The following is a 16,991-nucleotide window of genomic DNA, read 5'->3' as shown; positions in this document are numbered from 1 at the left end:
AAGTTACCTACTGCAGCTTTAAACTAAGAACTAAGTTTGGTTTAAAGATGAAAAACGTACCAAGCACAATGTTCTCTCACCGTTCCTGATTTCTAACACGCACTCACTGCATTCAGCGTGGTCTTGCAGTTACCAGCGCAGCAAAATTAATGACATCACTGTGAGATCTAGTGGGAAGCATTCAAATTCAGAGCAGAATTCTTTGCTTTAGACCACAGATATCAGATTAAATAGCGCTGACGTGGAAACCAGGAGAAAACACTGTGCCACGAACAAGTTAAGGCCCACCAGTCCACAAATCACAATAGATTTAATGTAGTAACGCTTACTCATACTATGGTATTGTGGCAGAAATACTCAAATGCTTTTACATTATTAATTTCAGTGTTCATCCCGTTTCTGTTCCTCTTTGTTTCTTTTTTCCTGGTTAATTTTTTTTATCTCAACAGGAACTGTTTGCAGAAATAGATTTGAAATTAGAAGTTTGTGAAAATTTAAGTGAACTTTCTGTATTGAACTCTATTTACAGCATCTGTGGCATGATATTGATCACAGAGGATGATTTGACTCGTCCGTCAGTTGAAGTTATGTGGTTGTGAAGTTTTCTAAATTATACTTGAGACTACTGTTCTATGTGGATACATTTCTGGTAATACATTACAGATGTAATTCCTTAGGGTGGATTTTTCTCTATATTAATAGAAAAACTTTTCTAGTGTCCTTGCACGTCATGCGACAATTAAAAGGTTGATCAGCTTCACTTTGCACAGGTAGTAAATAGGCATGTGACGGTATAAAATTTTCATGTTTCAAGCTTTTATCACGGTATACGGTATTATCACGATATTGAAATAAGTTGCAAAAAAAGTGTTGTCATAGTATAACAGGTTTAAGAACTCTTTTTGTAATAACAAAAATAACTGAATGTTTAAATACAATACACAAAAAATATAAAGTCAAATTTTCAAACAGATTAAAGTGCAAAAGAATTAGGCTATAAAGAACAACAGGAAACACTTTACAATAAGGTTTCTTAATTTATTGCATTAAATAAGATTGAGCAACAGCTACATTTGTTACAGAAAGTATTATTTTTTTGTTAATGTTAGTTAAGAAACACAACTGATCATTGCCAGTTTTATCTCAGGTCCATTAAATTTTAAAGTTCTTTTGATTTTAGTAATGTTATTAAACAGTAACTAAGAAATTAACATCAACTAAGAATAATTAATGCTTTATAAGTATTTTTCATTGTCAGTTTGGTAATAATGAATTAACATGTTAACTAATGAAGCCGTTTGTCTTTAAGTTTTACTGAACAATAACAAATAATCAGAACGTTTCTAATCATTAGGGCATGTTGTAGTCCAGATTAAAATATATGTTTGAGGCATTTAAAAACTTCCCCAACATAGTTGCTTTGTTTATGGCGTTTCCAGGGTAACCGTTTCACTCTGCTGTTCCATCAGCGCCCTCTGCTGTCAGAGAGTGAACGTGCACTTTCATTCAGCGCGTCTCCTTCACTTGTTCCGCCATGTGCTTCTCATGCACATTGAGCTTGTTTACATCTGAGCGCGTGTTCTTTTGACGCAGAATACAGCGGTGTTGTGCATTTTATACGGTTGATGGGGAAAGTATTCGTAGGCTATATGCATTATAAAAATTTTAATAATTGGTAATAAATTATTATTTACGGTATTTTGAAATGCCCACGATAACAATACCGTGCATATTCATTATCGTGATATATTGCATTACCGAATATCGGCACAAGTCTAGTAGTAAGCAATTTATAGCACTAGTACTAAAGTGTCCATTTAAATTCTATATTCAAGTGCATTGGTTTGCTTCATACATATTGTAAGTATATTACTGTAACCACAGTGTTTGTTTGACTGAAGAATACAGTGTCTTTTTTTATGTGGTAATTGACATCATGTCACAGATGTCACTCTTCTTAAAGCTGAACTTGTTTTGAACCTGCAACATTTATAAAATAACATTCTCTCATTTGCTTGCTTTGACAGGGCAAAGACGGCTGTGGGAGGTCGTGAAGAGGAGAAAAACCATGTGCAAACGCAAGTCTTGGATGAGCAAGGTATGTCATCAACCTTCCTCACACGTACTGACAGATTAATGAGACTTCCAGTCCAAGGTCAGGTCCCACACACAAACACACATCTATACACACACAGATGCAGAGATCCAAGAGCTTCACTTCAGTCATTGGTCATTCAGCTCACATTTTCCCCCAAGCGCTTTAAAGTCTCTCACTTGCCAAATTTCTTATTAAACCTGAAAGGAATAAACATTTAAAGCACTTGATGTAGATGATTTCAGCAGCCTTGTATCTTTTGCTCAACATAGCCTACGTGATCACTTTTGTCAAGCCGAGGTCAGTCATAATGCTTCTTTGAAGATAACTCACTGTTCATGGAGCCAAGAAGTCCAGGAATTGAGTCCACTCTGTCCTGTTAACAAAAGGGGGGGGTCACTGGTCACTGAGTGCAGGAAGCGTCCATTCAGGCCTGCTGCTCACTCACTAAAGCACTAACCAGGTTAATGGTCCATCAAATGCTGCAGGAAGAACCTCAAATTGGCCTCAGTCACAAGCAATAAATCGGCACAATGTGGGCTATTCTCTGGGGTTTGTGTGTGCGCGTGTTTGACGATAGATTCAGAATTCAGAGGAAATTAAGTTAGTTGTTGATTCTGTTGGCCAGACTAAAATTTATGCAGCATAGTTTACAGCATTCTGCCATAGTAAATTTATGGTGAATATTGGATGATGCTTTTTTTTTTTTTTTTTTTTTTTTTTTACAATATTTTGTTGATAATATAAAGTGAACAAATATCATAAATATTTAACTAATAGTGACAGATAATCACTTCTTTGTTTTATTAATTAAATGTTCTTGAGACCCCTTACATGTCCTTGTACTTGCATTTCACTTTTTGTTTTAACCATTTTAAATCGACTTGGCAGTAGGCTTGCTGCGGTAGTATGTATGTGTTTACCAGTGTTGCACAGTGTTCTGCCGTACACTGATTACATTACGTGCCAACCACGACACCGCCCCCACGGTCATTTTACATTTTTTATAGCAAAAAAATGTGGTTTTGTCACAGGTTTATTTGCTGGTGTGAAAATTTCCTTACCATGACATCCCTACTTGGCAGCATTTGTCAAAATTATTATTCCTGTGATTTCAAAGTTAAGCAATTTGAGTGTGTGTGTATGTGTGTGTATATATATATATATATATATATATATATATATATATATATATATATATATATATATATATATATATATATATATATATATATATATGTGTGTGTATATATATATATATATATATATATATATATATATATATATATATATATATATATATATAATATGTGTGTGTGTGTATATATTAATGTACACACAACACCCCATATTGACAGAAAAATTTGATTTGATTTGTTGACACAGATTTGTTGACATTTTTGCTGTGACACTCATATATTTAACCCTCAGGGGTCTGAGGCTGATTTGGGGCCTGGAGAAGTTTTGACATGCCCTGACATTTGTGCTTTTTTCAGTTGTTCATAAACATATTAATGACAAAAGTGTCATTACACTTTATTCAGCACAAACTAGGCTACAATAATATGTAAGGAACATGTATGTACATGTTTGTATTTTTGAAGGAATAACGTTTATGTGTGGTTATTGAAAAAACAAAAAACATACGTCAATGAAATAAAGCCAAAAAATATATATTAAATCTGTGTTCACAAGACTTCTGGGTATTGGAGGTTGTAGACTAGAGTTTTTGCTTCAAAATTATGTAAAAAATTATCATTCCTACTCCTTCATATAAAACAATAGAGAGATTTAAATTTTCTAAAACATCTTTGGTCAAGAAACACAGTATGCGTGGAGGTGTGAATAATCATGAATAATGGGTGATTCTCACCTGAGAAGACAAAAGAATCAGATAAAGAGCTCTAATGACCTGCACAAATAATGAGCTCTTTCAGACAGGTAAGCTGTGAAAAAACCTCATTATGATAAGCTCATTATGATGAGCTTGATCATGTCTCAAGCTCATCATAATGTAAATCAAACATACAGAAAAAACAGCAATACTGTGAAATATTATTACAATTTAAAATAATGGTATTCTATTATTAAAATATAATGCATTTCTATGATACAAAGTGTCTGAACAGTTATGTTACCTCTATGGCATTTCATATAGGCTTTTAGCTTAAAAGCATGCACATTTGGAGAAATATTGATGGATTCTCATTTTTATGTCAATTTTCTATACAGAGGAGTAATATTTATTCAATATTTATTGCTATCACTATGAACGCTGGATACTGTTTACAATTCATACTTGCAGCTGGAGGGCGCTCTGTACACTTTTAGTCCACAAATGCCAATGCTAAAGAAGAATAGGCAATCCAGGAAATAACTGAACTAACAGAGGCCAGAGATCGCTAACTATGGCTATTCAAAACACTTTTCAAGACAATAAATACACGATTGAGACGATGTATGCATGTATTGACTCAGAATTTGCGTCTGAATAGCGCTGGCTCCGTGGGAGTTGTGAGCTCCGTAATGAGCTGAATCAAGGACTTCTGACATGGCTCTCTTTTTATACACATTACATAAACACAGAAGGATTGTTTTCGTTTTGACTTACACAATTTAAAACCTGACATTTCAACGTCTCTTTAGACACAAGTATAATTTTTTTGTGATTAGTATTCACTAAGTTACAGTTCATTTTCTGAGAACTATCAGATTGAAGTTCGTTCAGAGGGAGACGAGAGATCACACATCATGTTTGTTTTCTTTATTTTACAAAAAGCACAACATTTTGTTTTTACTCTGAGTGTACACAAATAAAAGAAAATATTCCACAGATTAAAATGGTGTATAACTCTTAATTGTATGTGCAACACTGACAGAGTATTTTGAGTCTCTTTCACACTGGTTAGAAAAAAAACGCGGTGATCACGCCGGTGTGACCGCCGACCCCAGAGTGTTAACTCAGGTGCTGTCCATTTCTTCTGATCTTCCTTGAGATGGTTCTACACCTTCATTTGAGTGCAGCTGTGTTTGATTATACTGATTGAACTTGATTAGGAAAGCCACACACCTGTCTATATAAGACCTTACAGCTCACAGTGCATGTCAGAGCAAATGAGAATCATGAGGTCAAAGGAACTGCCTGAAGAGCTCAGAGACAGAATTGTGGCAAGGCACAGATCTGGCCAAGGTAACAAAAAAATTTCTGCTGCACTTAAGGTTCCTAAGAGCACAGTGGCCTCCATAATCCTTAAATGGAAGACGTTTGGGATGACCAGAACCCTTCCTAGAGCTGGCCATCCAGCCAAACTGAGCTGTCGGGGGAGAAGAGCCCTGAGAGAGGTAAAGAAGAACCCAAAGATCACTGTGGCTGAGCTCCAGAGATGCAGTCGGGGGATGGGAGAAAGTTGTAGAAAGTCAACCATCACTGCAGCCCTCCACCAGTCGAGGCTTTATGGCAGAGTGGCCCGACGGAAGCCTCTCCTCAGTGCAAGACACATGAAAGCCCACATGGAGTTTGCTAAAAAAACACCTGAAGGACTCCAAGATGAGAAATAAGATTCTCTGGTCTGATGAGACCAAGATAAAACTTTTTGGCCTTAATTCTAAGTGGAAAACCAGGCACTGCTCATCACCTGTCCAATACAGTCCCAACAGTGAAGCATGGTGGTGGCAGCATCTTGCTGTGGGGGTGTTTTTCAGCTGCAGGGACAGGACAACTGGTTGCAATCGAGGGAAAGATGAATGCGGCAAAACCCTTCTCCAGAGTGCTCAGGGCTGAAGGTTTACCTTCCAACAAGACAATGACCCTAAGCACACAGCTAAAATAACGAAGGAGTGGCTTCACAACAACTCCGTGACTGTTCTTGAATGGCCCAGCCAGAGCCCTGACTTAAACCCAATTGAGCATCTCTGGAGAGACCTAGAAATGGCTGTCCACCAACGTTTACCATCCAACCTGACAGAACTGGAGAGGATCTGCAAGGAGGAATGGCAGAGGATCCCCAAATCCAGGTGTGAAAAACTTGTTGCATCTTTCCCAAAAAGACTCATGGCTGTATTAGATCAAAAGGGTGCTTCTACTAAATACTGAGCAAAGGGTCTGAATACTTAGGACCATGTGATATTTAAGTTTTACTTTTTTAATAATATATATATATATATATATATATAGAGAGAGAGAGAGAGAGAGAGAGAGAGAGAGAGAGAGAGAGAGATAGAGAGAGAGAGAGATTTAAATGTTGGTTTGCTGTGAAAAAATAAGCTAGGAACTATATCAAACTGTGCAAAAGAAGCGGTTTGTTATGCACAAAATATTTTTATAATGCACCATAAACTGACCAGAATAAATGTATTCTTTTCATTGAGCTGTTTTTGTATGGCCGTTTATAGCATCACCTCTGTGTGAGACTTGTTTTCATAGGGCTAGATGTCTGGTTATTGCTGACCAAAGATCTCACTGGAGCCAGAGTCAGTTTTAACCTGAGTAAACAGCAACAGCAGTTAATGCATTTGTAGTTATAACACACATTTATTCTTTTCTGTTTATTTATATTGGTCCACCCTGCTCTGCTTCGTTTAATGTCACTACAATGTTTCTGTCTTTGTATTTGTCTTATGTGTTAAGTGTGTGTTTGTGCTTCACTGGTATCCCATTTGTAACAGTGTACAAAGGGCCAAGAATGGAATTAGAGAGGCCACAGAATGAATCTGTTTCTTCCTGCTCTGTTTGACTTGCCACATCATTAATCTCTTATTCCCAAATACATTTAAGGATGATAGACTGTGTGTGCTCATTTACAGTCTTTTTGAGAGGAAGTGTGTATGTGGGAGTGATATACACGCAGAGTCAGACGAGTGATTGCTTGTCTAAATCATCAGCGTGCAGGGCAAATTCCTCTGTCTGTGGGATGAGAGGACATCTTGACCTTTGGCACCAGAAATTGCACACTTGTGTTAACTGAAGCGCACACACACAGATATTCTCTAGTCCTTTACACTGTCAGGAAAAAAAGTGAAACATTTTTACTTTTAGGGGTACAACAACTTCTCACTGGGGAAGTACCCTTAAGGGACAACTTTGTACCTTATGTAACCCTAAAAAGTGCATATTAGTACCTTAGAGTAGTAATGTGTACCCATAAGGTACTACTGTGTCCCTTTGACTGCATTGCCCCAGTGAAAAGCTGTGTTATCCATAAAGGTACAATTTTGCACGTCTGAGTATCTGAGTGTATGTTATAACTTTTACTACCTCTGTAAAATTGCACAAAAAGTAGCACATGCACACAGGTTAATATATACATTCAATATGTGAATGTTTACTTAACCTCCACTCAGCTCTTTCATACATATCAAATAATGAAACACATACACACAAACTGGAGGCTTTAGTTGCAGCATTGGCCTGGGTCTACAGGAAGTGGCCTGAGAGGATGAGAGCTTTCTAAAATTACACCTGTTTGTTTCCGTTTCTGGCACCAAGAGCAGACTGAGTAATCTGCCTCCCCACTCCACTGTTAGTGTGTGCGGGCATGCTTTTAGTTGACACTTATCCTCAGTAAGTGTTCTTGCATTTCAAATGTTCATGTAAATATGTATGGACATAGCAGGGGTTATAAACCTTTTTTCACCAAAGTGTACCCCCCCCCCCATTTTTCATTAATGCGTTTTTTTTAAAGAGCCAATGCCAAAACGTATATTTTACTATTATTATTAATTTTCTAAAAACATGTTTTTCCAATAATATTTCAATAACAATATCTTAATTTAGATTCATAAACAACTATAAAAATGCAACAATAAATAATGTATCATTATGGAATTAATTGTGCAGGGCTTTTCGAGTTTCCACCTGAGCTGCATAAAATCTCTCTCTCTCTCTCTCTCTCTCTCTCTCTCTCTCTCTCAATTCAATTTTCAATTCAATTCAATTCGGCTTTATTGGCATGACTGTGTTATGATACAATGTTGCCAAAGCAATAAACATGTAATAGGTTATACAGGTATAGACTGATAATTAAATAAAATAAAAGGAAGAAGAGAAAAAAGAAATATATATACATGCATGGCTATATTGTATATGTTATCATATAATTTAACAAGTGGTTAAAAAAACAAAAAACAAAAAAAAAACATGGTAAATAAATACAGAGAGCAGTAATGAGATTGAAAAGAAAAAGAAAGAAAAAAAATGAAAGGAGAGGGTTTATTCTTTGTCCCTCATAATATGACAGGAGGACACATACTCTGCTGCCAGGTGGACACACTTCTCTTTCTCTCCTAAAATATAACAAAGTTTCTCAATGTGGCTTGCTTGTTGGAATTCAGGTAGAATTTGACCAATTTGGGTGAAATATGTTTCTCTAATATTATTATATTTGCTGCACTGTGTAAGGAAATGTAGTTCATCTTCCACGACTCCATCGGAGCAGTTTGAACAGAGTCTGAGCTCTTTGGCTCTCCAGCTCTGTTTGTGTCGGCCCGTCTCTATATACAGGCTGTGGTCGCTCAGACGATACTTCGCCAGGAGCTTTCTCTGACGATATTCTTTAATTTTTATTAAGTAAGGTGCCAATTGATACTCTGTCTTTATTTTGTGAAAGTATTTTAATTTGTTTATTTGTGCTGCTTTGATCTGCCAATCATGGGTGTATTTTTCCTGGGTTCTTTGACCTATTTCTTTAATTTTTGAGAGTTTGAATTGAATTTTTGAATTTAGTTGGTGTGTTTCTACTAAATAGTGCAAGGGGTCATTCTCTGGGTGTCCTGCCCTGTATGAAAGAGCACAGTGATGGTAGGCATCTGCCTGTGAGTCTGACAGATGAAACCAGAACTTCGCTGCTCTCTTCTGGATTTCAGATAAGAGAGGGAATCTGCCCAGTTCTGCCCTGCAACCCAGACTAGGGGCATTTCTGTGGAGACCCAGGATATTTTTGCAGAATTCGAGGTGGAAAATTTCAATAGGATTTTTGTCCCACGATTCATAGTTTAATTTAAATTTGGGGCCCCAGATTTCACAGCCGTACAAAAGAATGGGCTTGATGATGGCATCAAAAATTTTCATCCACAGTTTTATGGGTGGGTTGAATTTGAACAATGATTTTCTTATATTGTAATAAGCCCTGCGTGCCTTATCGGTCAGATCTTTCATTGCCATTTCAAATTGTCCAGAAGCTGAGATTGTGAGACCCAAATAATTATAATATGTGACATGATTGAGAAGTGTTCCCCCGATTGTAAAATTATATTTTTTGTCAGTAAGGCGAGGTTTTTTTTGGAAGATCATGATTTTGGATTTGTCCATGTTAATTGGTAAGGCCCAGTCGCTACTGTACTTCTCTAGAATTGAGAGGCTTTCATGCAGTCCTTCTTCATGAGGTGACAGCAGCAGAAGGTCGTCGGCGTACAGGAGGCATTTGATTTCTCTGCCCTCGAGGGTCAGACCAAGACAGGAGGACTTCTCAAGTGCTGATGCCAACTCATTGATATATATATTAAAGAGAGTCGGGCTGAGGCTGCAGCCTTGACGGACCCCTTTATTTTGACTGAAATAATCAGTTCGTTTGTCATTGATCTTGACACAGCATTTGTTCCCGTTGTAAATGTCCTTTATGATATCATATGTCCTTCCTCCTATTCCACTTTGGATAAGTTTTAGAAAAAGCCCATCATGCCATACAGAATCAAAGGCTTTTTTAAAAAGCCTTTTTTAAACTCTCTCTCTCTCTCTCTATCTCTCTCTCTCTCTCTCTCTCTCTCTCTCTCTCTCTCTCTCTCTCTCTCTCTCTCTCTCTCTCTTTTCTGTGTGTGCGTGTGCATTTTTATGACACATCCGGACACAAATTTGTATTATGACATGGGTATTACAAGGAGAGGGTGACTTATGAAGACATTACCCCATGTCCCCAATTTTCAAAAGGCTTAGAAATCATACAGAATGAGTTTTGTGAGAAAGTAAAAATGTCCACAGTTTTCTGTGATGGGTAGGTTTAGGTGTAGGGTTGGTGTAGGCCGATAGAAAATACGGTTTGTATAGTTTAAAAACCATTATGCCTATGGAATGTCCCCAAAATTCACAAAAACAAACGTGTGTGTGTGTGTGTGTGTGTGTGTGTGTGTGTGTGTGTGTGTGTGTGTGTGTGTGTGTGTGTGTGTGTGCGCGCCTGTGTGCGGTGTGTGTATCAGTCCAGTTACTTTAAAATTTCAATGCTCCTCTGCATTCTTTCTTTTCACCATCTCCACAAACTGGCTGGCCAGCTGCTAGTATCTAAGCACCAGAGGTTGCCATGGCTATGTACACAAAGCAATAGAATATGGTTATGAGTCCTGTATTTGACTCCTTCACCCTCTGGGCGTATTTTTTTTTATTTATTTTTTTTTTTTTCCTTCATATAGCAGCAAAATCGACTTAAAATACTGGTCATACAGATAAAAGCAATACATGAATTCGAAACAAGGGTCTACTTTTATGTGCCCACTTACAATTAAAAAATAAAATAAAGAAAACAAACAGGGTGTGCTTTCTGCTGTCTTGGTCTCTATTAACCTTTTTTCTGGAGCATGTCACAAAAATGAAACAAAACTCAGCGAATACTTGCCACGCAGACATGGGAAAAAATAAATAAATAAATATATATATATATATATACACATATGCACAATTAAGTGTCTTCTAAATTATCTAATTCAAAATTAAAACAAATATCCTCTATGTAATCTGTATGAAAAGTTGTTCTTGTGTTAGCCCATTATCGTTAATGTGAACACGCCTATGGACCGCGTGCGTGCTATTCATACGGTTATGATCTGAGGCGAGCCATGCAAAACAGAGACAACGCCCACATCAACTCAATAAAATGCAGTTTCATCAGATTAATTTACTTCAAATCTTTTTGGGATGCGGTGAGGAATAATCCTGGAAGAATTACCTCAGAAGAAGAGCTCACCTGTGGTTTTGGTTTCATTTTGAGAAGCGACTTGATCCAGCCAAGGATATAATATTTAACAGGCAAGTTATTTATTCTTACATATATTAGTAAACATGCTCTATTTTTTTTTTTTTTTTACATAAACATGTATATATTGACTTTTCCCAATATATAGCTTTTCCCAAACTATATTGCTTTACTTAGAGATGAGTGAAATCGACTGAAATATGTTGAAAAATAAAATGTCTTTGTTATAAGCACCATATTAAACTATAGGATGAACATATATAATATAACATATGATATATAAAATGTTATAAAAGTAACATGAATGTTTAGACAAGATTTTATTAGCCTGTTTTAGATTATAAAGTGTTTTACTGTAAAATATTTCCTCCATCAATGAAGCATTTGTTTGCAAATATCTGCTCAAGATGCAGGTTTTGAATGTGCTAAATATATAATATAAAATATAATATACAAATTTTGTTCATTATGTACTGTGTAATAATACATGCATGCGTGTACAACATTACAAAAATTACGTATGTGATGTTCACTTATGTATTTGAACAATTTGTTTCCAGGTATGACTGTGTACTCAAAATTTGCCTTTGGCCATCATTTGTATTTATATTGTATTGTTAACTATATTCTAAATAAACTACAAACAAAAAATATTTCCTCACGTTCTTTCTGGTAGTTCCCTCAGTTCCCTCAGTCACATTCCTTACTGATGGACTCATTAGAGGAGGGGTCATTGTGTTACCAGGTGTGAATTACTTAATTATTCATGATCAAGTGTCTTACAAAATGTAAATTAATAAATTGTTTTATGTGAATGAGTGGGCAGGATGATTTTCACACTTTATCCATTAATATGTTTATAAGCAACTGGGCATGTCAAATTATCGAGGGCCCAAAAACACCCTCGGACCCCAGAGTGTTGTTATGGTTTCACACAATTTAGATATTTACAGGAGTGTCAACCGCATTCTGTCACCAAAATCACACCTGCAACCCCCTGCTCAGCTCCACTGTTCACTTAACGCTGGGTTCTTTGGGAAGCAAGGTTATCTTTCCCTCACAACCAAAAATACACATCTTTGGTGACATTGATTTTGTGGTCTAAAAACAAAGTGACAAATCTTTCTTGTGCAAGACCTGTGCAGCGATGCTTATGGAAGTCATCGGCACATTGATGGCCGTGCTCTGGTTAATGTGTGCGCACACTATTTCCGGAGAAGTGCCCATACAAGGAATTCCGCCCTTTATCATGTAATAAAGGGCCAAACTCAGAAAAAAAACTTTCCGAAACTTGTACAAACTCTGAAGGATGTATTTGTGTATTTGGCACAGAAATACTGTGTCATACGTCCAACTCATTTTTTTAAACTTTGACCATGTTTAGCAAGAGAATCCCCCAACCCAATATAAAAAGTACAGAGGTTTTGTGAGGGACAGATTTGGGGTTTAGGGGACAGAAAATATCATTGGTTCAGTTTAAAAACAATAGAAGTCATTGGAAAGTCCCAAACCATGATAGAAAGATGCGTTTGGATTTGTTACTCATTGAGGCATTTGTCAGTGTGTAATGTATCTTTGCTATGTGTACGGTTATGATGCGATAGTCTGGGCTTCAAGGCTCTGTCTGTATCCTCTACATTCACTCTGGTCCCAGTTCAGTTTTTCTATTTTCAGCCTGTCTGTCAAATCCAGGCTCTCACTCTCAAGGCTACAGACATTGTGTACCATCCTTTTCTATTTCTGTTTTCTCTTTTTTTGGAGTGTCAACTCTCCCTCTAATCTGATGTGTCTGTCTGTTTTTAATGGGTTAAGGTTAGGGTCATATCTTACTCCATCTTCCATTCCTGCCCATCCTCCTTGTCTCTTGAGTGTGCAGCCTCTGGCTTCCCTCAGCCCACACCCTGGTTCAGCTCTACCTACAGGCTCCTCATACAAAGTGCCTCTAGAGCTGATAAGCAGTTAGAAAGATTAGCTCTGTCTAGAATTGCCGTCTCTCTTGTTGTGATTTCTACTGCTGTCATTCATTTTGGGATGTTCCATGTTAGTGGTTATCATTACCGCAATGGAATAGAGACTAGCCAGGGAGTCCTCAAGTTTCTGGTAATCATTCTATGCAGTTCCAGCTGTGCACAATTAAAAGATGGTTTGCTCCCAAGTGTTGATAATGGCTTTTATTTGTCACCCCTAGACCTTGAATTTATTGTTGTTGTCCCTCAGGTGTTTAGTGGCAAGAGACCAGAAGGAGACTTTAATCCCCAACCAGCAAGTACTTTCCGAAAACCCTCCCCCACACCTCCACTGGTGGACGGCCAGCAGCAGACCCTCACCTGTCTCATCAGTGAGAAAGACCTTGCCCTCTTTGAGAAACTGGGCGACGGCTCCTTCGGCGTGGTCAAGCGTGGAGAGTGGTTCACGCCAAATGGAAAGGTGGTGAGTAGAAGAAGGGAGAAGGGATGAAAGCATTTAGAAAAACAGAAGGGGCCTTTATTGAAAACACCAGCTTTGCAGATCCAGAATTCAGGCACCAGCTCAGTCATGCACATTCTCTATTCTATTCTATTCTATTCTATTCTATTCTATTCTATTCTATTCTATTCTATTCTATTCTATTCTATTCTGCTTTATTGGCATGACAAAAACTATACATTTGTATTGCCAAAGCAATTGTAGCTGGGCTGCTTACAAATAGTGCATATATGTATTAACAGAAAAAAAAGAAAGAATAAGAATAATAATAATAATAATAATAATAATATATAAAAGTATTAAGCATGTAGTGCAAAATGAATTACTAATGTATGCAAGTATATAAACTATAAAAGAAAAAAAGATGAGTAATATAGTATAAGTAATAAAACAGAACAATATGGTTTAATACAATCTACATGTGCTGGAAACATCAGATCAGGGCAGATTGAGTGTTTTCTCTTCTATGGTTACAGGCAGACACATATTGAGAAGCAAACACACAGCAGTTCTTGCGTTCTCCTAACAGATATGGCAGTTACTTGTGGTTTGAAAGAGTTTTAAATGTTGGGTGGATCTGCTGTATTTTATTATAGAACACTGTCCCTATGTCCGTGTATTTGGAGCATTCTGTTAGGAAGTGCAGTTCTGTTTCCATCTGATTCAGATCACAGTGTGAACACAATCTCTGCTCTGGGGCAGCCATGTTTTTCTTTGTCTGCCCGTCTCTATCATCAGCTTGTGTCCGCTGAGTCTGTATCTGGTCAATGTGTATCTGGTCAAACATCAGGACTGAAGCTCTGGATCAGCTGAGGGAAGGGGTTGCTTTCTTTGCTTATCTCTTGGTATTGCAGGGCTTTATAATGATATGATTGGGGGTCACTAAGTTTCATATGTTTCCAGAATTTAATTGCCCTTTTTTGTATCTTTAAGATTAGAGGGTATTTGCCTAATTCTGCTCCGCATGCGTTATTTGTTGTATGCCAGTGCACGTGTAATATAGTTTTACAGAGTTCTGCATGCAGGATCTCAATTGGATGTTTTTCCCATTTGGTGAGATCTTGATTTGGATTTGTCAGTGGACTCCACACCTCACTGCCATCGTGTGCAATGGGCTCAATTACTGATTCTAATATTTTCATCCAAATTCTAATAGGGATTTCTATAGGACATTGCCATTTTATGGTGTAGAAGGCCCTGGGTGCTTTGTCTCTCATGATGAAGTGTGATGATGAAGTCTAATAGTCGAGCATTTATTATGCTACACATTAACTTTCCCAGGTTGCTGCTCACACAGATGCCTCTGTAGTTGTTAGGATCAAATTTATCTCCGTTTTTAAGGATTGGTGTTATCAAGCCTTGATTCCAGATGTCAGGGAAGTAGCTTACACTCACACTGAATAGTTTTAGAATGGCCAATTGGAATTTACTGCTTGTGTGTTTTATCATTTCTTTTAATATCCCATCAGGTCCAGATGCTTTTTTTGTGTTGGAGCTTTTTAATTTTTTCTTTAAGTTCTTTATCAGCTATTGGCAAATCTAATTGTGTCTTTAATGGTCAGCTCTATCGCTTAGTTACGTGCATCTTGTCAGCATTTAAACTACCCTGTCAAATGTCTTGTCACAGGGCAATTCCATGCAAAAGTCATCCTTACCATGAAAAAAAAAAAAAAAAAAAAGTTTTTACCAAAAGAGCAAAACCCTTTTTAAGTTATCCATTTAGGTCTGTAATATACTGTATTAATGTGCTCTAATACAAATTAAGACAATTGCCTTGTTTATCAACAACATATAAGGTAAGAAACAATGCTTAAATAAAATTTTCAATCAACAATGTTTCATGCTTTCAAAAAAGGGATCAAAGACCCCATTTTTAAACTTTATTTTAACAGTAAGTATTGTGCAGAAAGATGGATACTTGCCTGAGAAATACACTAATTTTGTCATAACAGCACTGCCTGATTAATTTATAAGGGTATTTATCCTTCAGTGTTCTGTCACGTCCGTAACGTTTTAAATATTAAGTTTGTCATATAACCAGTATAAATACAAATAACATGAAACTTTATATACAAAGCTAAATTATGTTTATGCTTATTAGGATCAACAAATCATCTCACTACTTTGTTCTGAACAACCATAATAAGCATTACGGATGTGACTGTTACGGGTGCTTCATATTAAATCACATGCATATGACTTTGCTTCTTTATATTGCTGTGATCTGTTTCAGGCTTACCATATATATCAGAACATATCCAGTAATTGCAGTAATCTTTGTGCTTTGTTAGTTTTAATCCAAAAAAACGTGTCAACTTTCAAATTCAGTCTATTTTATAACAAAATTCAAACAATAGATGTCGCTCTTTAATACGGCTCATGGCAGATTACTGCAGCATCTGTGTAAGTGGCGGATCAGCGGATCAAGCACACATGAACCGATCTTTTCTTCCTTTGGCAGTTACAGAACGAAATACGAACATCAGAAGGTAGGCCTGTTTGATACAGTACAACTTACAGAAAAGCACTGTCTCTCATAGGACACTTCCGTCGGGATGTCACGTTTTTACCTATTGGTTAAAACATTAATAGCCTATTGATCAGAATCCCACGATCAAGCTGACAAAATAAAAATAAGATTGCAATAATTTTGACTTGAAAGAAAGACTTTGCTTTAAACTGCACAAACTAGCTGAAAACCGTGCGATCATTTAGACACAGAACATAAAACTGACATGTTTGCGAGTGACAATAGTGTCGATCGGTTCACCTATGGGAGAAATCTGCAATTTTAAACTGATATATGATAAACTTTAATATTAATGTATTTCAGCAAGCAGTTCTGTTAGAAGGAAAAACATGATCTCTAAATTGATTCTTGAACAACGCACACGCTTGTCAACATGAGAAATAATCCATAACCACTTGCAATAGATCTAAAGGGTATAAAGTTGTATAAAGTTTAGTATAAAGTTGATTATTTTCTGCAGTCTTACCATTCTGGTATCCCAGATATCAACATGTGGTGGTTTAAAATCCCGCTTGAGGTCTCTATGGAAGTTTTAAATCAGTCTTAAGTTAAAGTCTTCTAGTTAAATTAATATTTTATGTTTTGTGGAGAGCCAACTTTCCTTCATTTGGCGGGCAGTATTACTTTTGGTTCGCGCAGTGTAATTCACAGAATTCCTAAAAAAAAAAAATGTTGACACCTAAAACTTGGTGACTTTTTTTGTCACATCCGTAACACATGTATATTTCCCTCATCTAAAATATAAAACGATTGTATAGACTGACATTTTTCTAATGTCTGGACTCCTTTAATAAGGGACTATGAATATGTAAACAAAGTTTAATATGTTGGTATTAAATGCATTCTCTGAGAACTTGTTTCAAGTTTTGCCTGCAAATGTCATGTCCATAACGCTGGAATTGCCCCACAGTTAAATTCCTCCACATTCAATGTAGAAATGTAG

At 36.8% G+C, this 16,991-nt stretch overlaps 1 protein-coding gene across 8 annotated transcripts in view; it reads left to right on the top strand.

Moving 5' to 3' along the window:
• tnk2b (tyrosine kinase, non-receptor, 2b) overlaps positions 1-16,991 on the top strand; it is a 98,306-nt gene that overhangs the window by 58,733 nt on the left and 22,582 nt on the right. For all 8 annotated transcript variants that reach the window (XM_048164555.1, XM_048164552.1, XM_048164551.1 and 5 more), the window contains exons 3-4: positions 2,028-2,098; positions 13,270-13,482. In XM_048164555.1, coding sequence (XP_048020512.1) covers positions 2,028-2,098; positions 13,270-13,482 — 284 coding nt within the window. The remainder of the gene's footprint in view (positions 1-2,027; positions 2,099-13,269; positions 13,483-16,991) is intronic.

This window comes from Megalobrama amblycephala, linkage group LG17 (assembly GCF_018812025.1).
Source record: "Megalobrama amblycephala isolate DHTTF-2021 linkage group LG17, ASM1881202v1, whole genome shotgun sequence".
Taxonomy (NCBI): domain Eukaryota; kingdom Metazoa; phylum Chordata; class Actinopteri; order Cypriniformes; family Xenocyprididae; genus Megalobrama; species Megalobrama amblycephala.
Note: the sequence above shows the minus strand (reverse complement) of the source record. Positions and strands in the feature narration are given on the sequence as shown.